Source organism: Gadus chalcogrammus, chromosome 16, assembly GCF_026213295.1.
Source record: "Gadus chalcogrammus isolate NIFS_2021 chromosome 16, NIFS_Gcha_1.0, whole genome shotgun sequence".
NCBI classification, from domain to species: domain Eukaryota; kingdom Metazoa; phylum Chordata; class Actinopteri; order Gadiformes; family Gadidae; genus Gadus; species Gadus chalcogrammus.
This window is the reverse complement of record NC_079427.1, coordinates 14,862,566-14,882,543: the sequence shown is the minus strand read 5'-3', so window position 1 is coordinate 14,882,543 and position 19,978 is coordinate 14,862,566. Positions and strand designations below refer to the sequence as shown.

Genomic DNA, 19,978 nt, shown 5'->3' with positions numbered 1-19,978 from the left:
AACCAACGACACGCTGGCTTCAGAAACTGTGCTCCACCGTGTCAGGTTGATCACAAACGCTGGCAGAGAACAATAACGATCTCAAAGAGACTGCGTGTGTGTGTCCTTCCGAATTTTTTAAATATCCCAAGTAACAACAAACATTGCAGTTGCTGTACTGCGCTATCACTATTGCTATCATCACTGTGTTTTCCTCAGTTCTCTTCTCTCTCCCTCTCCTCATTTGCTATCCCTTGTCCCGCTCATCTTTTGCTCTCTCCTCTCTCTCTCTCTCTCTCTCTCTCTGTCTCTGTCTCTGTCTCTGTCTCTGTTCTCTGTCGCTCGCTCACGCTCACGCTCACGCTCTCGCTCGCTCTCTCTCTCTGTCTCTCTCTCAATGTGGCGAGTCTTCTTGTCGTCATGAAAACACCAAAGGATGGAGGCAAACCAAGAAATCCAATGATCTGTAAATAGTCTTTACATTTTTCCTTTCCCTGAAAGAGTAGCTCACGATGTTGTTTGCTGAAAGGCTGCATCGGCGGTGAATGCAGGTGGTGACTTTAGGTGCGGCACTATAACCTGACTTGTGTATTATACAATATCCCTTGGCACACATAAAGGGTCGTTTTTGTATTCGGGTCATAGTTATAAGCAATGCCTTGGAATTGGACACCAGAGCATTGCCTATAGGTAGCCACTGGGCTTAGTTACCGTAAGGGGGCCTTATGGCGCTTGTCATATTGCATTCTATTTGGGTCACGGAGATAAACACACACAAATAGATACTCACGTATGCACACACCGAGCGGCACGCACGCACGCAGACACACACACACACACACACACACACACACACAACATACACACACACACACACACACACACACACACACACACACACACACACACACACACACACACATACACACATACACACACAGCATTCACGAGACACTGGGCAGAGTACACAGGATACACATATAAAGACCTTCAAACAGGAAGCCACTGACCAACTCACACACCTCACCCACACACCCACAGCACATTAGGCTGTCTTTAGGTTCCTTGAGCTTCGAGGCAGCTTGTGGTTAATGTCAGCAATGTTCTTCTCCATCATTCAGCGTCTTTTCCCACAGCGGCTCAATGTCTCTCTCTCTCTCTCTCTCTCTTCTTTTCTCCTAGTCATCTCTTTTCTTTTTCTCTCTCTCTCTCTCCCGCACCTCCCTCGACCATTCCCACAATGGACACTCTTCTCCTCTCCCAACTCTCTGTGGCCCTCTCTCCCTCTCCTCTCGCTTCCCGTCCTCTCTTTCTATGTCCTCCGCGCTCTCTCTGTCGGACCCCCCTTCAGCCTCCTGTTGAAGTCAGGAAACTGTATTGATGAGGTTCCTGGCTAATAGTGCTGGGCGACAGTAGCCTTAAGCTAGCCTCCTCTTCCCTTTCTACTGGGTAACCCCCCTCACACAAACACCTCTCGCCCACCGTTGAGTGTGTGTGAGTGGGGGTATTGAACTAGTCTGTACTCACCACTCACACATTTGTGTTGGGGATGACTATATAGTTAGCTGGGCTGTTGATCCCCCTTTTGACGCGCGCTTTGGTAGTTTGGTTCTTATGGGCTTTAAAGAGGCATGAGTACATGGTGTGTTTCATTGATCCATGGCAGTTACGTTTGTTTCACCGCAGTGAGGTTGCAGGCTTGTTTCGTCATCATACGATACAGTCAGAGGAACATGTGAGAGAGGGAAACAGATGAAAAAAAAGAGGCACACACACACACACACACACACACACACGCAAACGTACGAACCCCCCCCCCACACACACACACACATACAGAGAGAGCACTCAGCAGCTCATTATGCAGGATGCTAAATGGAATAGGGATGTTTGGACAGGGAGCCCCCCCGGGCTTAACCCAGAATGCGGGCGGCCACAACCACGCCAGCCCTGCCGTCAATCAGGAGGCTGAGCGCCTCATCAAGAGGGGTGGATGGAGCCAGAGATGTGTGGTCGTTGGTTTGATCCCATCTGTTTGCGTGCTTGTGTGTGTGTGTGTGTGTGTGTGTGGGTGGTGAGTGGGGTGTGTTTGCGAGGGCGTGTGTGCAGTGCAGCTCATCCTTACAGTGAGATTTGCCATGCAATTCTAACATACAGGATGAAAGAATGGGTGTACTTGCACAATAATGCTTTGTTTCCATTATTAATGACATAAACGACTCTCACATCAAACAAGGTAGTAACACAGCGAGAAAAGTTTGCAAGTGCAAACTTCTGCATCCTTTTGTGTTTTTCTACACACGTCTCCGCTACTACACCCCGAACTCTCAACAAAATGCTCACACACAAATGTACCTAAACGAACTCACACACACGCACACACACATTACCTATACCTTACTCTAATTTCTGAAAGAGGGACGTGAGTTGATGGACTCAATAAGCTTCATCGGTCTGGTGTATGCCTTCCCCATTGCCTCCCCCCTTCATGCCCTGATATGGAACAGCTAGCGTTGATGGCTCCCACTAACTGGGTTCTGAGTGATGATGATGGTGATGAGGTTGTGCACACTTTGGTGTGTGTGCACTGGTGATTCATCAGCAGTCCTATCGCAGGTCGTCTAATCCCACCCCTGCCCTCTCTTTCTCGTTCTCTAGCTCTCTTGACAGTCAAACATACACACCAAACAAACACACACGCTGACTCACAGGCGCAAACAAAAACTGTTCACAAAAATGTCAACGTATGAACAGACGCACACGATCCACTGCCACATTATGTTGCAAAATGAAAGTGGGTTGTGCTCATGAATCATCGGCTAATAGGATGGCATACGGCTGTTGCTGTATCCATCTGTTGTTCTGCACTGTTGTTTACACGATTGGTGTGTGTGTTTGTGTGTGCTCATTTGTGTGCTTGCACGTGTGTGTGTGTGTGTGTGCCTATGTGCCCGTGATATAGTGTGCGGGCGCAGTGCCATTCATGTGTGTTGTGTGTGTGTGTGTGGTGTTGTGGTGTGTGTGTGTGGGTGTGTGTGATGGTGTGTGTGTGTGTGGGTGTGTGTGTGTGTGTGTGTTGTGTGTGTGTGTGTGTGTGTGTGTGTGTGTGTGTATCTATGAGTGTCTAGCTCTCTGTCGTGCCCCCACGGAGCTTGGGGTTAGTCCTGAACAGCTGCTGGCCTGCAGGGGTCTCCCTCACTGGAGCGTTTGGGGGGGGAGGGCGTGACGGACATTGTAGCCAGCATGGCGTTCCTCGTCGTGCTTACACCGACCCAATAAAGGGAGGTAGATGATAGGGACTCTCTGACCCTTTACCGGCTATCGGTGTTACGGTGGAGGGTCCTTAGCACTCTCTAGGTCAGGGGTGGTAACTACTTAATTGTGATCCAGGTTTTTAGCGGACCATCTCAAATGCAAACGGTGAACAATAGATGAAAGGACAATGACGTGGCAGAGTAAGAGTGCCAGCGCGCCCCTTTAAACAACAACTATTACCTGCAAGAATGGCCAGTGTTAGAATGTCCTCAATAAATAGTCCTGGAAACGCTGCTTAGACTCCCAGTGGTTTCACTTAGCAAGCATAAATGAACACTGAACATCAGTGGAGAAAATTGGAGGGATGCAAACTGATACATTCATTAATAATAAAAGCTAATCATACTATATTTAACTTTTATAGTCATGCATATGAATTTAGTATTTGTTTGTTGTGTGTTTAATAATAATTATTTGTAATGATAACAGTTTCTTATTCATCCTTCTTTCTATTATTGAAAGGGAGAGTAACCGCCTGCAGTACTCTCCCTACTCTCAGTGGTACTCACACCACAGGCCTTATAACTAAAGTGAAGTGACACCGTAATGAACGTGTGCATTTGTGAAGAAATTAGATGTGATGTGCACCCATTTACAATTGTGTGTGTGTCGTGTGTGTGTGTCTGTGTCTCTAGGTGTTTCACAAAGGTATTGGACGGGATATTACTCTCATCTCTAGAGGGCAGACTGGCTTGTGTACCTGACACATAGAGCATGTGAAACTGTAACCAGCATATGAAGACACAACAGGCTACTTTCAATGTGATGCTCAGAGGCTTCCATTAGTTGCAATCATTATTTGATTAAGTAATAACAGTTGGAATATATAATAGAATATATGTGTATTTTGTTTACTTGGTTCAGTGTAAACCAACTCCTTTGAACACAACGCTGATACACAATTGAACAGATGCCGAACGCACAATGATGTTCAGCAAGAGGAGGGAATCAAGCATGTGTGAACACCAGTGATAACTCCATTTGAAAGCGCATGGGGGGCCGCCTCAACAATCTTGGCCCTTCACGTCACACTGTCCCCTCATGACACTGAGGGCCCCTCACAACACCTCTGGTCCCCTCACAACACTCGGGGCCCCTCAACATCACTCGGACCCCTCATGACACTCTGAGGGCCCCTCACAACACTCTGCTGGCCCCTCACGTCACAACTGGCCCCTCATGACCGACTGAGGGCCCCTTACAACACCCTAGATATGCAGATCAGCCCTGCAGATGTGCGGGGCAATGTTGCTCTGCCTTCTCCGCCTCTCCTCCTCCTCCCTCCTCCTCCTTCCCTCCTCCGTCCTCCTCCTCCTCCTCCTCCTCCTCCTCCTCCTTCCTCCCTCCCTTCCTCCTCCTCCTCCTCTTCATCATCAGCAGCAGAGCATGCATTCCCGATTTCTATGTTTAGCCGATGGAGGAGAGGCCGGGAGGCACAGGGGAGGCAGAGCAGGCAAGAGTGAAGGAGGCTTGAACATTAGTAACAGCTGAAAAGGTGAGGATACAGTGTCCCAGCAGAAGGCATCAGACCTGCCCCCAGAGACTTTGAAGCCCCTTCCCGCCAGAAACCTCCATAAGAGTTGCAAGTCAAATAGGATTACAGAAAAGCTTGCCCTGTTCCCGCAGTCAGCCGGCTTCAACGGAAGGACCTGAAGCGGGAAGAGTCAACGTTTTGTTTGTGGTTGTGTGTGTGTGTGTGTGTGTTGTGTGGTGTGTGTGGTGTGTGTGTGTGTGTGGTGTGTGTGGTGTGTTGTGTGTGTGTTGTGTGTGTGTGTTGTGTGGGGGTGTGTGTGTGTGTGTGATGTGTGGTTTGTCTTTTAGATTCAAAGCCTTTAAAGCTTAAGGCAAACGCTGTTAAAACAATTGCCTCATACCGACGTGAGTCAGCTTTTATCCTGCGATGACAGCTCAAGCTGATCAAACCTAAGCATGATGTGATGCCAAAACTTATCCTTCAGCACTAATGGAATTACGTTTGAAACAGTGTAGAGTTCAATTGTTTCAAAAATTCGGGTCTTTTAGGAGATAAAGATAAGAACTGTTGTGTTTTCGTAACCTGAGAACGAGCCCTTTATATCTACATAGGGAGAGGGCTCTCTTCATAGTGGGCCGACAATGGTGTCCTACGGTAGCTGGGAAGGGAACCAATGCATTTAAGTCAATAAAAAATGTGTGTGAGGAAGTGTCTAGGAAGGATGGGGGCGTGTTTTTCTTCCATGGCTACGGACCGGGTTACTTGGTGTAGCAAGTGTTCAGTTCATTGATGCGTCCGACTGCTATGGAGATGACTTGATCAATACATAGAGCAGAATAGCGATAATTATAGGTTTATGAATGTAGTTCACCACTATGGAGGCAATAAGAGTTGACTATGTTGAGACACGGAAAAGAGGCTATTACCTAACGAAATGTCCTGCAAGCAGTCACAGTATCGACCTTGGGGCGATTAGAATTAATGTTGCATGAAAATATTAAAACACACATTCAATGTAAAGGGCCTTTTCTTGAAGCACTTCAGAGGGGGTTGCCCAGCGTGGTTTCCCGACTGCCACCTCATCGCTAGTTGCTTTTACATTTTATGCACTGGACCTTATATATAATTTGTTTTATTCAAAGTATTATTATGAAGGTTTCTATTGTAAAGGAATAAATAAGTATTAAAGTAATATATTGTAATACATTTGAAATCAACATTCAACTTTAATAAAAAGAAACAAAAAAGTGATACATAAAAAATATGAATTCTCGGCTCATTATCAAGCAACAACGCAACTATGGGCTTCTTCCTTCAACTCATTTAAAAAGGGGATAGTATTGTGCAAGCATTTCCTGTGTGTGTGGTAGTGCTTCTATGATAATTGACATAACTCACCGTGGGTTGTCATGCATCACTGGCGATTAAGTGCAGGAAGAAGTCCTCAGCGAGTGAGGCTTACGTACAACCGTCTCTCCAATAGAGCTGCTATCCGCAACTGTTTAATGGGCTGGAGAGGGAGGGAGAGAAGAGAAAAGAGAGATAAAGAGAGAGAGAGAGGAGAGGGAGAGAGGGGGGGGCGGTATTCATTATCATAGTATACAATATTCGGTTCGTCGGCCGGTGTCAGGTGACAAGAGAAGAAAAAACAGAAGAGAAACAGAGAGGGTGAGAGAGAGACACGAGAGAAAGGGAGGGGTAAAAGAGAGAAAGAGCGAGAGGAGGAGGGAGATAGCCAGGTTGTTGTGACAAGATGTTGACCTCTTATACCAAGGGAGAGCATACGTGGCAGGGAGTGGGTTAAAATAGCCTGTTTATATATGTATGATATATTATAAATACTACATGAATACACATAATATTGTCGAATATCCGTTGGGAATCTGGATGATCATACCTAGGCTGGGTTTGGAGTCATTGTTGCAGTTTGATGCTTAAACATGCACAGGAGACACACAGAGAGCCACATGGGAGGGCAGCAGGACTCCAGCACATCCGCCAAAGCAGGTTCGGTACTTTGTGGCGTTGGACTTTTCTACCATTGTTGTCTGTATGTGCGTATTTGTTTATGTACATGTGCGTGTAAGGCTTTTGTTTCTGTGTGTTGTGTGTGTGGTGTGTGTGGGTGTGTGTGTGTGTGTGTGTGTGTGTGGTGTGTGTGTGTGTGTGGTGTGTGTGTGTGTGTTGTGTGTGTGTTGTGTGTGTGGGTGTGTGTGTGTTTGTCACGTTTGGTAAGAGAGAGAGAGGAGAAAGATAAATAGAAACGCTATAAATGGGTGATGACGTGGGGATTCAGGTGGGACTTCTTACTGACGCGTCTAAATGGAAACCTCTTTGCTGGGATTATAGGACATTAATGAGTCCCTTCTAATTCAGTTCTGACTGGAACACTTGAGGAAACCGCCATGATCCCTGAGAAGCAGCTTGGGAGCTGGTTCTCGGTGGAGAGCGCCGTCTACTATCTACAGCCTTATTTATAATTCACTGAACCAAACGGACAAAAACCGTAAATATAAATGTAAATTGATCCGGCGTTGGCCCGCACACAACCTTTTATTTAATCAGTGTTTAAAATACCGAGTGAAATAGGATTACATGATTATATTTGCAGTGCTTCTACGGAACAGTGTGGTTCGCGTGGTTCTACGCCTTGATGCACTTTAGTAGACGTGTTATGGGTGTGAGTGAAGTATTCCTGGTTTAACCTTCGGAGACCTCCAAGTCCGATTTTATGACGCATCCATCCCTTGCACTTAAAGAGTCCCCGCTGACCAAAGCAACAGAGATTGTTTCCCTGTGGGCTTCTTAGAATGTTGTTTGGGTTGTTGTTATGTTTGGGACATCATGGGATGTCTTCAGGAGTTATGTTGTTATGAGGAGTCTAAGCATTCAGTAAGGGTAAGGTAGGGTAGGTAGGTAGGGTAGGGCTGAAACGATCTAACTCGTTTGCCGACCGAAAATAAATTCGCGATCATCAAGCATTACGATTTGGGATCGTCAAAGAGCTGGCAGGTTTTTTTGTTTGTGTTGTTTTTTGAATTAGTTTACAAAAGTTGCAATTAGTTTTGAATGCTGATGAGCCATTGAAGCAAGTTAACGTAAGAAAGAGGGCTCCCTTTTGATTGACTTGTGGGGGGGGGGGGTGTTTCTTAGGTTACTTGAATAAACAGTCTTGCATTGTAAATCTGTTGCCAGCAGTTTTCATTATTGCATTACCGTTAAAATGGAATTCATTGGTTTATATTAATTTATACTAGTAACTTGATTTAAAGAAAATAAATCGTGGTGAAATCGAAACCGCAATCTCTACCTGAAAAATCTAAAATGTCAATTTTTCTTAAAAATCGTTCAGCCCTAGGAAGAGGCTAGCCTCTGAACTCAGGACAGACTATTATGTTTGGAACCTGAGAGAATAGTCACAGAAAAATATCTTGAGTTACACGAACACCGTGGCTCATGGACAGCATAGTTCACATCACTCGAACACAGCCTTGGCCTCATTAATGGCACAGGGTTTTACAGTAATCTATTATTGGGTGAGGAGATTGTTACAAACATGCTGCTTCCTCCAGCCAGTAGGGCAGCAACCATAGTATATGTACAGTTGTTAACAGATTGCCAGAGAAGCTCAACCTGCCCGCTATTGTTAACAACTCTCTCTATACACCTGACTACCACCGCCTGCCCGCCTCTGGACCCAGCTCTCTCTCCTCTCTCTCTCTCTCTCCTCCCCTCCTCCCTCGCGATCTCCGTCTCTCTCTCTCTCGTCATCTGTCACTGTCACTGTCACTGTCACTGCACTGGCACTGTCACGTCATCTGTCTCTGTCTCTGTCTCTGGTCTCTGTCTCTGTCCTCCTGTCTCTGTCTCTGCTCCTGCTCTTTGTCTCTCTGTCGCTCTCCGTCGGTCGCTCTCTCGTCGCTCTCTCTCTGGTCGCTCTCATCTTGTCGCTCTAAAGGTTGTGTTGCTGTACGATGCATTTGGAAAGAGATGGAAAATGTAACTATTGGAACTGCATGAAAAACAACCATTGGTAACCCAGCATTCATTTCCACCCTGCAACTCTGTGTGTGATGGTGTGTAATGTGTGTGTGGTTGTGTGTGGTGTGTGTGTGTGTGGGTGGTGTGAGTATGTGTGTTTTTTGTGTGTGGTGGGTGTGGTGTGTGTGTGGTGAGTGCATGCAGTTGTGTGTTGTGTGGTGGGTTTGTTTGAGTTGTTTGAGTTCCTGTGTGGTGTGTCTGTGTGGGTTATTTTCTAAATAAACAATCTCAGCTGCTTCTAAGTGTTATTTGTACTAATTTGTAAATATATACAAACAAACGTTTATTGTTTTCCAAAAAAAAAAACAATTTCGATTACGCTTAAGCTTTGGGTTACGATTGTGATCATCAAAGGTCAACACTGATTAAACAAATCATCTTGTTGCATGTAGCAGATAATGAGAAGAGCCAATTCATAAAATGTGTCACAAAACGTACACATACGCAAACCCACCACACATACTGGCACCGGCACCAACCCCTTCCCACCCACATACACAAACACACACCCGCTCACACACAAAAAAACACATCTTCAATCTCCCCTCTTTGGGCTTCTCCTCTCTATCTATCAAGCTGTCTCTCTCTCCCATTCCTCTCTGCTCTACTAGCCACCTATCTCCTTCTATTCCCTCGCCCATGGGCCTCTCTGTCTGAACATCAGCTGAGTGGAGTACATTACCTGCCGAGTAATGGCTGAATGTCACTATGGCAGGAATGTCATAAAGCTGTGGAGTGGCAAATGGGTTTGTTCAGGTTCAGGTGACACTCCTACTAATACACACACACACATCACACCACACAAACACACAGAGTCAAACACCCACCCACGAATAACGAGCAGAGTGCACGTGGGTTGTGGCGCAAACAGATGCAGAGCCGCGTTTTCCAGGAAGCGTCTGATTGAGCATGTGCAGGCCCTCAAATGTGTTGGGAGTACGGCGTCTACGACGTGTTAATCGCATCATGCCTGGCAGGCGCTGTTACATACGGAGAGGTTGCAGCGAGGTACCAAACACACCTCGGCATTTCCAAACAGTGGTTGTGTCTTGTGAAGAAGGAACAGCCTCGTTTTTTCATTGAATCCTCTACTTTATATAAAGTTGAGGTTCTTGAAAGTCGCTCAAACGTGTGATACAACAACGTTCTTCGCTGCCTTCGTCCTTAGCTAAAAATATCATTGTTTTATCTAATTCATGAGTGTGCCAGTCTGTCCGTTTGTCAACTCATCTCAAATGTTACATGATGCTGACGCTTTCCCGCTCACACATTACTTACCTGTCATGTCAGCTTCGAAGCTAACACCACAAACATTCGTCAATGTTTTTTTCTCTCCGGGGAAAGGGTCGCCCTCACACGGTTGGGGTAGGTGGAAGACTGAGATGCTTCGGCCTTCAAGAAAACAAGGAAGAGGAAACTAGGCACAAGGGGGGAAACAGGATATTGGTCGTTGGGCACCTGTACATCCATTGTAGCCGCAGGGGGGCACACAGATGGTAAATTGATGGGTTCGGAAGTGCAGGGGTCATGTGATCTCCCTCTGCTCACTGAGTTGGCTCAGTGGGGTGGTGGGGGGTGGGAGGCCGGGTAGGGTGAACCGAGGAAATGAGAGGGGGAAGGGAAGGAGCAGAGGAAGGACACCAGATAGTAGCAGACTGTTGACATTCGAATCTAAGCCCATATTTCCTAGCGAGTAGCCTAAAGTGCACCTAGGCCCTAGCGTCGCTGTCTGAATCAGTGTCTTGGGATTGTGCGCGCCCACACCGCACATATACACACAGCCACCACACACAGATACACAACACGCGCACAATTGCCACCCCCCCAATACTAAAGCCTGAAACTTCCTTATCACAACATTTGTAGAACACACCTTTTTTTCTGTGCTTGTGCTTCTTTTAAAGGTTGATACATTCCCAGGGAAAGTTTTTTTATGATTAAAAACACAGTAAACAGAGGAACACACACACACACAACTACTCAACTACTCCCCTCGTTCCAACACTAAAAAAATAGTACATTAGCAAAAAAATATTAATGTTTGAGAAAGCACTGCGTCATGCCTGCTGTTCACCATCTACTACGGATTAGAAAAGTGTGACCAGGTTCTCTTTGACCCATTCTAGCCTCTGACCGCCCATCTCAATGACCCTCTCTCTTCTCTCTCTCTCTCCTCTCTCTCTCTATCTCTATCTCTCTCTCTCTCTCTCTCTCTCTCTCTCTCTCTCTCTTCTCTCTCTCTCTCTCCTCTCTCTCTCTCTCTCTCTCTCTCTCTCTCCACCAGTGGTCGGGGGCGAGCGTGGCGGTGGACTTGGCGGTGATGGGCGAGGCCCAGGGGCTCATCTCCGACATGCTGGCCGACCCCTCCCTCGCCCCCAACACCTGCAGCTCCCTGAAGGCCGTCAGCACCCTCCTCAGCACCCAGTTCTCCCTGCGGCCGCTGCACCGGCCCCGCTTCCCCACCGACCCGCACCTCTGCTCCGACACCGAGGAGGGGGGCGGGGGAGGAGGCGGTGGGAGGGTGGAGAAGCTGGCCCTCCCCAAGGTAAGAGGTCCTGGGTGGCGTTGTAGACCCTGTTCACAAAGGGGTCCTCGTGGGACTAGTCACAAACATCCGGTTTTAGATTAATAATGTTGAGCCTGATGGCAGACGAGCTGAGATCTGAGTGACCATCCTCTCTCTCTCTCTCTCTCTCTCTCTCTCTCTGACTTCGTATTTGTCGTCATGTCGCAAAAAAAGGTTTCAAATCAACACCGTGGAGACTGGCCACTATAGAAATACATTGCCCACAATCCCCTTCTGAAAACGTCATCTATTTGCGCAAATACGTTTCTCACATATCTTACAATACAATATCTCAGAATCCAAATAGAAAACAAGGTGTAGCTCCGCCCCTTTGGGTTCTGGATTCTGCCTGAGGCTCGGTGCCGTCTCCCCCAGAAGTTCTGCTATCACAAAGTAGGACTTCTGGATCTCGTAACACTAATTACAGGTCTGCCCCTTTATATGTCCCAGGGCATGGGTCGTAGGTCACAGACCCTTTTCACAGAGCTGCCCTAGCATGCGCAAACACAGGTGTAACCCCTACATTAACCATTGGTAAGGGAGTTAAGTTAAATTTGCGTTTCCGTCTCCAATATCGGCAATGTCCATAATAAATTTGTGTGTTGTTAACCTTATCTTCAACCTGCCCTGCTGCATAAGAGAGCAGACCCATAATTTGTGTTATGAGCTACCGTTTCATCCTTATTCAAAAGATGTATACATCAGGGTATATAAAAGACACTTTTAAGAAAGGCATCCTTTGTTTCTTACTGCTACTTCTCCCCATCTCACTGTTTATATCGAAGTCCCCGTCGTCCCTGCACAAAGACCCATTTAGAATTAACCGTAAATGATAGGCCTATTGTAGGCCCCTAGTGTCCCCTTTTTCTATATTTGATGCTCACACAGGGTTTATTTAGGGTGGCGCGCACCACACACACATACACCCACAAGTGCACGCACACACATCCAACAAACACACACACACACACACCAAGCAACGCACATAAGTCCACAGACACACAGACACGAACGCATGCAAAATCGTAGCACCAAACAATCACACACTTACATCACACACACAAACCACACACACAGATTTGAGCAGACCTCCTGTGGTGCATACTACTACATCCCCGGCCCTCATCGCTGGCCTGGCAACGGTGGCGCATTAATGCAGCCGAAGAAGACACACTAGCTGGGAAAGGCTTTTTATGTTTCACTAGAACCAGCGCCTCAGAATGCAGCCATCCACTTAGGAAACGGCGCCCGCTAGAAACTGAATAAAGTGTAGTGTGATGCCAGGCAGGATGGGCGCTTGTGTGTGGTGTGTGTGTGTGTGTGTGTGGTGTGGTGTGTGTGTGGGTGTGGTGTGTGTGGGTGTGTGTGTTGTGTGTGTGTGTGTGTTGGGTGTGGTGTGGTGTGTGTGGTGTGTGTGTGTGTGTGTGTTCCAGCCTCCAGTGGTGTGATGGAGCTCGTGAGGGATTGATTCACGTTGGGGCTGGCTGGCTTTAGTACAAGCCCTCACAGCTGCTGAGTCAGCGCAGTTTGTTGTATTTGAAATAAACAGGGAAGTAAATTGTTCTGTTATTTAATTCAGTTATTCAATAAAAATACAATAATTTCAGTGAACGGTTAAAAGATAGGATTAGAAGAGACAGTGAACCGTGTTAAAAAGATAGGATATAAAAGAGCAAGTGAACTGTGGGTAAAAGATAGATAAGAAGAGCTTAGTGAACTGTGTTATATAACTATAGGATAATAGAAGAGACAGCACAACTCTTTAAAAGATAGGAATATAGAAGAGAAAGTGAAACATGTTAAAAGATAGGATATAGAAGAAGCTTCCATCCAGTCTAGTATATCTGGCTAAATGTTAAATCCATCATCATGTCAGCTCTTTCTGTTGATTTAAAATCACTTCAAGCTTTATTATATTGTGTTTCATGTCTGAGTAGGCTCAAGGGCTTCTAGGCCCCACATTAAGAGGTTTTGGAACCCCTTGAGCCCTGACCATCCAACTGCCTGGGAAGAAGACCCCACACAGAAGACCTTGAGGAGGCATGCAAAAATAGGGACACATGCCATTTAAGATGGCATTCCCAAGAGCTCAAACATAATAATATTTATATAACAAATATAATAAGGTAAATTAATATTTACTTTAAGAGGTGAAAAGGGAATACTATTCAATTGATTGGATCAGTTCTAGTTAAATGACGATTGAGAGCCATTCAAAGTTAGCGGAAGCAGTAAGAGAGCTTTTCCTGTGTCCGTTTCACCCACACTCCTTTGTTGCCCTCTACCTGTACCCTGCCCTCATGATTTATGCCTAGTACGATATTTGTGAGTATTCCAGCATGGGATAATCTAATTGTCTTGGTGTTGTGTGTGTGTTGTGGTGTGGTGGTGTGTGTGGTGTGTGTGTGGGTGTTTGTGTGGTGTGTGTTGTGTGTGTGTGTGTGTGGTGTGTGTGGTGTGTGTGTGTGTGTGGTGTGTTGTGGTGTTGTGGGGGGTGGTGTGTGTGGTGTGTGTGTGTGTGTGTTGTGGTGTGTGTGTGGTGTGTGGTGTGTTGTGTGTGTGTGTGTGTGTGTGTGTGTGTGTTGTGTGTGTGTGTGTGTGTGTGTGTGTGTGTGTTGTGTGGCGTGTGTGCATTCTGTGGTGACCCCATTGTGAACCATAGAAGCAGTTGGAGTGAAAGCCCTGATCTCATGACTTTAGACAAACATATGTACACAGTTTGTGTGTGAACTGTAGGCCTATGGTACACATTCAATAGATATTCCAATATCGTTTCTATTTGTAGCATGGCTTTGACCTAAAATGCATCTATACTGTCTACTTCCAGCTGAAATGTTGTGTCAACTGCACTGTGTGCCAAAGCTTTTCGGGAGCTAGCGGTTAGCTCTGCTACCATTTCCAGCCCAGCCTATGTTAGATATTCAAGCTGAAGGAAATAGTGAAGATAGCTGCTAATGCTAATGTGGCTGGTATGATTCTTCAGCATTCAAAGGTTTGATTGTAAAGTGTGTGTTGTGTGGTGTGTGTGTGTGTGGGTGCATGCGTGTGTGTGGTTGCAGCGTCTGAGGCGTAGCCTGCCCCCGGGTTACTGCGTGAGGATCTCGTCGACCTGGAACCACCACCACCTCAGTCTACAGGGCTGCCCACCATAGAGCCAGGAACCAGTAACCAGAGACCGCTCTGCCAGCATCAAACTGATCCCCTGACAGGTTAGCTGGAGATACTCTCTATCGCTCTCGTCTCTTAATCTCCCTTCTCTCTCTCTCTCTCTCTCTCTCTCTCTCTCTCTCTCTCTCTCTCTCTCTCCTCTCTTTCTCTCTCTCTCTCACTTTTTCATGGTGTGTGTGTGTGTGTGTGTGTGTGTGTGTGTTGAACTAGTGAGTCGTGGAACAACCCTGATGCTGACCATCTCTAAAAGCCGCTCCATGTCAGCCTCCTGCGCTGCTTCCGTCACCTCCAACCACTTCTACAGCAAACCACTGGCAAGAACAGGTGTGTGTGTGTGTGTGTGTGTGTGTGTTTGTGTGTGTGTGTGTGTGTGTGTGTGTGTGTGTGTGTGTGTGTGTGTGTGTGTGTGTGTGTGTGTGTGTGTGTGTGTGTGTGTGTGTGTGTGTGTGTGTGTGTGTGTGTGTGGATACTGAGTAGATGTGTGGATTTTTTTCTGAAATGTTTCAATGTGTTTGAAAATGTATAAGTACAAGATGGGGGTCTGCATGGTGTAGGGCTTAAGGTGTTCCTTCCCCAACCTCTACAGCAATATATAAGCATCTTCAACAAGGGGCCCGACTCCATTCTGCTCCTGAACTCCTTTTAATCTATAGTCACTAGGGGTGCAACCGATCACAAAACTCACGGTTCGGATCATGTCACGGTTTTTGAGCGACTCATCGGATCATATTCGGATCAACAACAACCAAAAAAGATAACAAGACAAACGTGACTTAGCTTTCAATCGCTTATGGTGTTCTATTTTCAACCTCCACCAATCCTGGTGCCACAGTGCCGACACGCAGTGACCGTTTTTCCCACCACCCTTATTCCATTTTCGTTACAGTGCACGGGGAAGCCATAGTGCTCCCATCCATTTCAATGATGCAGGAGGCTTCTCCAACTCGCCCGCTCCTCCGTTTGCCGTGCTGCGACGCTGATTGTTCAGCAGCCTATTAAACATACGCCGATTACATGAACGCACGTTTTTGTGCATAGTCACCCGATGGGCGGATCATGTGGGTTCCGAAACGTGAGGGTTGATCCGTTGACCCAATAATACTCACTCGCTTTAGATCAGAACTCCCCCAAATCCATCAGAGATCCGTGACGTTGTAAATGGACTTTTTCCTTCTCTGGTTGCAGGTTACCCCCCCCCCGGCCTCCCCCCTGGGTTCACCCTCCCCTCCCCCCCACCCCAGGCCAGCCCGCTCTCCAGCCCCATTGCTAAGACCTGCCCCGTGGAGCTGCCTGAGCCAGTCAGACCCCCGGCGGAGCGCACCCCTTGTCCCGGGGCCCCCAGGAGCCGCCATCGAGCCCTCACACACAGCCAGAGCGCGCCCAGCTCCACCACCCTCCACTGGAGACCCCCCTCGCTCTGTACCGGGTAAATGCTGGGGGGCGGGAGATGTGTTTGTGTGTGTGTGTGGGAACAAGCAAGCAAATGCCTGAGAGAGAGTTTGTTTGTGTGTTGGGTGTGTGTGTGTGTGTGTGTGTGGTGTGTGTGTGTGTGGGTGTGTGTGTGTGTGGTGGGTGTGTGTGTGTGTGTGTTGTGTGTGTGTGTGTGTGTGTTCATGTGTTTCCATATGAGCTTCTTTGTATATTCTTCCAACACAGCTGTTATGTAATAAATGTTTGTTTAAAGTTGCAACGTGTACGATTTGGCCAATTGTCCTAAACACTCGAAACAAATAGAGGGCAGCATATTATTAGAAAGTTGTGGTGTCCACTCTTATTGTATTCTAACTTGTCTGAACCATGTTCAGACGTGTTCATCAACAACTTGGCAAACGTATTAAACAGTGTTATTATACAAGCTGTTTACTTACTAGTCTAGAAGAAATTTTGCAAAGTTCAGCATCAAATGTCACTCCTTTACTCATTACGAGTTTTCTCCAGCGGTGTAAAGCAGCACTAATGTTAACTCTTGTTGCCATCATTTATTGGATGGATAGAACATGCCCTCTGGGCATTGCTACTGTTTCATCCTCTCATGACATGACCCAGTGGCCATAGTGATAGTGATTTCTTGAGGTACAAATCTGTGGTATGAGAGGGTACACACACTAATGCATGGTTTCTCAACGGGGGCGGTACCGCCCCCTGGGGGGCGTTCGCACATCCTAGGGGGGCGCTGGGAACGTGATTCCATTTTCGGGGGGGGGTTTAATTTATTTTTATTTTTATTTTTTTTGGTGAAAGAATAGGCTACCTGAGATAAAAAGCCTATTTTCATTTATTGGTTTCTAACCCCTCTACCGTCTCAGCTACTTTTTTTACTGTCTATGCGCAATGGAACAGTGATAATACAGCGCGGTTCGGTCCTGCACACGCCCGGACACCCGTTACAACAGCTATTGTCATGATCTCTATAGTAACGCTGATAAACATAACCCAAGTTCGCAGGTTAGCAGGTCAATAACCAACACAACACAATCAAACATGGCCGATAGCAAATTTTGTTTCATAGCCCGTTTTCCTTCTATCTCTTGTTCAGTTCCAGCTGCTCTGAGCGTAGTCTCCACGAAAAGGCTCTTGCATTTCAAATACAAAATATATAGGCCTTATTAGGCCTCTGCGTGCGATCTGTTTTCGTGGAGTCCGCGTTGGGGGCGCCAGAGGATCAGGGTAAGGTCAGGGGGGCGTTTGCTCAAAAAAGGTTGAGAACCACTGCACTAATGAGAGAGTACACTCAGACGTCTTTGACGACATAACTTTTGTACTTAATTTTTGAGTGTTTGAAACTAATCGTACACGTTGCACCTTTGAATAACCTTTGAAGATGTTTATGTTGTCCAAAAAGTTATAGAGATAGAGAAAGAAAAATACTTCATTGCTGTCTTTTCTAGTTCGGTCTTGCACTCTTCTATTTTCTCTTCTGCTTCCCTTTCTCATTTAATTTATAAACGTATTTGTGCATGTCTCTGGTAGCTGTGGCCGGCCCCTCAACAATCGTCTGAACCATGGCACAGAATCTATAGACAAAGAGGAGAGAGTCCACCACACGGGTGAGAATCTTTACTGGGTTTACCATCAATAGTGAGAAATAGTTTGTATTTAAATCAATGCATGACCAATTCATATGCTTCACAATAAACAACACTGTGTTGTAACCTCAACCAAACACTGTACTTACAACAACCAACGTCACAGGAACGATTTAAATATAAAAAATGGTTAAAAACCGCCACCACGGTTATAATACCTTCATTTCCATCCATGTTGTCTTTGAAGATAAGCGTGCGGTTGCTTCATCGGACTACGACAGCACCTACGACAGCACCTTCGAGACCAACCACAGTGACAGCAGCGACTTTGCACAGAACGATGAAGAGGGGGAAGGGGGGGGCAAGAAGCCCCCGAGGTCCGGGATGGGCCCGGGCCGTATCGGAACGAGGGCATCAGTCTCCACCCCCTTGTCCCTGATTCCCCCGAGGTAGGCCTACACACACACACACACCACACACACAAACACACAAATAAAAGCGTTAGTTCATGGTGAAGTATATCAGCTGTCGATGGATGCTTCTCTAGGGAGAGAGAAAACAAATAGTTCTCAGTATGACTTTTAGGATAAAGAATGTTTTTGTCCTGCCGATGCAATGAGCCAGCAGATATCCCTCGTTCTTATGGCAATGGATTTACAATAAGAACCTATGGGTTGGTTACTGGATGCTATTCATTGTGGAGATGCAGGAACAACAGGTGCGGCTTGTTACATTGATATTAGGGTCCTTCCATTCATACAGTCCCAGTATGACGCAATCTTCGTTTTTTTTCTCCATGGTTAGATCACCATGTTTGGTTTGTGTTAGTACTTGTATACTAGCATGCACTGGATTTTGCAAAGAATTTTAGTTGACCAAGTTGAAAGATGTGAAAACTAAGCTTTTAATTGCAGTCAAAGTTGAATCCTCAGCCACCCTGACGGAGGTACAATTGCCATGCATATAGAGGACGTCTCCCTTAACAAGTGTCCTGAGTCCTGACAATAGCGCAATCAATGAGGTCACCGTGTCAATATTAAGTGCTCAGTGAAAGCGCGAGGTGCCACTACACCAGCAGGCGAATCACTGGAGAAGGGCAGTCCCTGGGCTGTGAATACATGTTCGTCCTAGTTTGAATCCTCTAGTTTGAATCCCCTGTCTAACCTCTGACCTGGGAACCGTGACCTCTGACCCAGAAGGAGAAAGCCTCCCAGGCCCTGGAGGTGGTGGGCCTCCCCGACCTGCAGCCCCTCATGGCGCAGCTCAACAGCTGGAACTTCCCCATCTTCAGCTTGGTGGACAAGACCCACGGCAAGACCGGCTGCATCCTCAGCCAGGTGAACGGCCACGGCTCGGTCCATGTGTCTAGCATCGTAATGAAAGTGCTGAGTGACGACCACATTGTCGTTTGCTAGGTATTGTGCCCTTTTCATGAGGCACGTGCTGTCTCGGAAAGGTGTACTGTTGTTCTCAGCCTCAATTCCAACTGGCACCATGCTACTATGTACTAAATGACTGAAAGTATTAAATAACTAAATCTACTGAATAAACTGAGTGTACTAAATTACTTATTGTACTAAATTACTAGATGTACTTAATTAATAAATGTAATAAATTACTAAATTACATACATTTAAGTATTAAATCACATACAATTAAATCACACACATTTCAGAACTTTTCAGTGGGCTTGATGTTCATTATCATGACTTGAGTATTAAATCAGATTTTTCTGAACAAGGTGTCCTACAAGCTGTTTGAAGACACAGGTCTGTTCGAGACATTTAAGATTCCAGTGCAAGAATTTATGAACTACTTCGGTGCTTTGGAAAATGGATACAGGGACATCCCATGTAAGTTGTGTTTTCGTAAGGCTAATTATGCCTATAAGGACCCTCTCTTTAAACCTCTAAATCACCACACAATGGTATTAATAACACCTGATAAAAAAGTATCAATAACCAACAAAGAAACCCATAGAATTGTATAATATTCTTTATAACATTTATTCATTCACGTGTGTAGAATTTCATTCACAAATTTGCCAGTTGTTTTGTTTGGTAATGTCGCCCTCTACATGTTTATCAGGGTATTACATTTTTATTTTTTTTCCCAGACCACAATCGGATTCACGCCACCGACGTATTGCATGCAGTGTGGTACCTAACCACTCAGCCAATCCCCGGCCTGACCCACCAGCTGGAGGACAGTAGCACACACCCAGGTCAGTACAGACACACACACACCAAAGCACACACGTCACACAGGAAATCCCAGTGGATAAGGATCTCCATCAGACCCACCATCTCCGTCATCATCATCATCATCATCTCACAGCAAGCAAACAAATACACACAAATACCAATTACAAAAAATAAATGTGTATTTATTTCTCTCTTTCCATATTTG

General features: G+C 46.2%; 1 protein-coding gene across 1 annotated transcript in view; it reads left to right on the top strand.

Moving 5' to 3' along the window:
• Positions 1 to 19,978, top strand: part of LOC130405627 (cGMP-inhibited 3',5'-cyclic phosphodiesterase 3A-like) — a 50,256-nt gene that overhangs the window by 12,383 nt on the left and 17,895 nt on the right. The window contains 8 exon segments of the mRNA XM_056610804.1: positions 11,094 to 11,354; positions 15,785 to 15,969; positions 17,514 to 17,590; positions 17,817 to 17,923; positions 17,926 to 18,018; positions 18,766 to 18,906; positions 19,311 to 19,422; positions 19,686 to 19,793. Of these exon segments, the coding sequence (XP_056466779.1) occupies positions 11,094 to 11,354; positions 15,785 to 15,969; positions 17,514 to 17,590; positions 17,817 to 17,923; positions 17,926 to 18,018; positions 18,766 to 18,906; positions 19,311 to 19,422; positions 19,686 to 19,793 (1,084 nt within the window).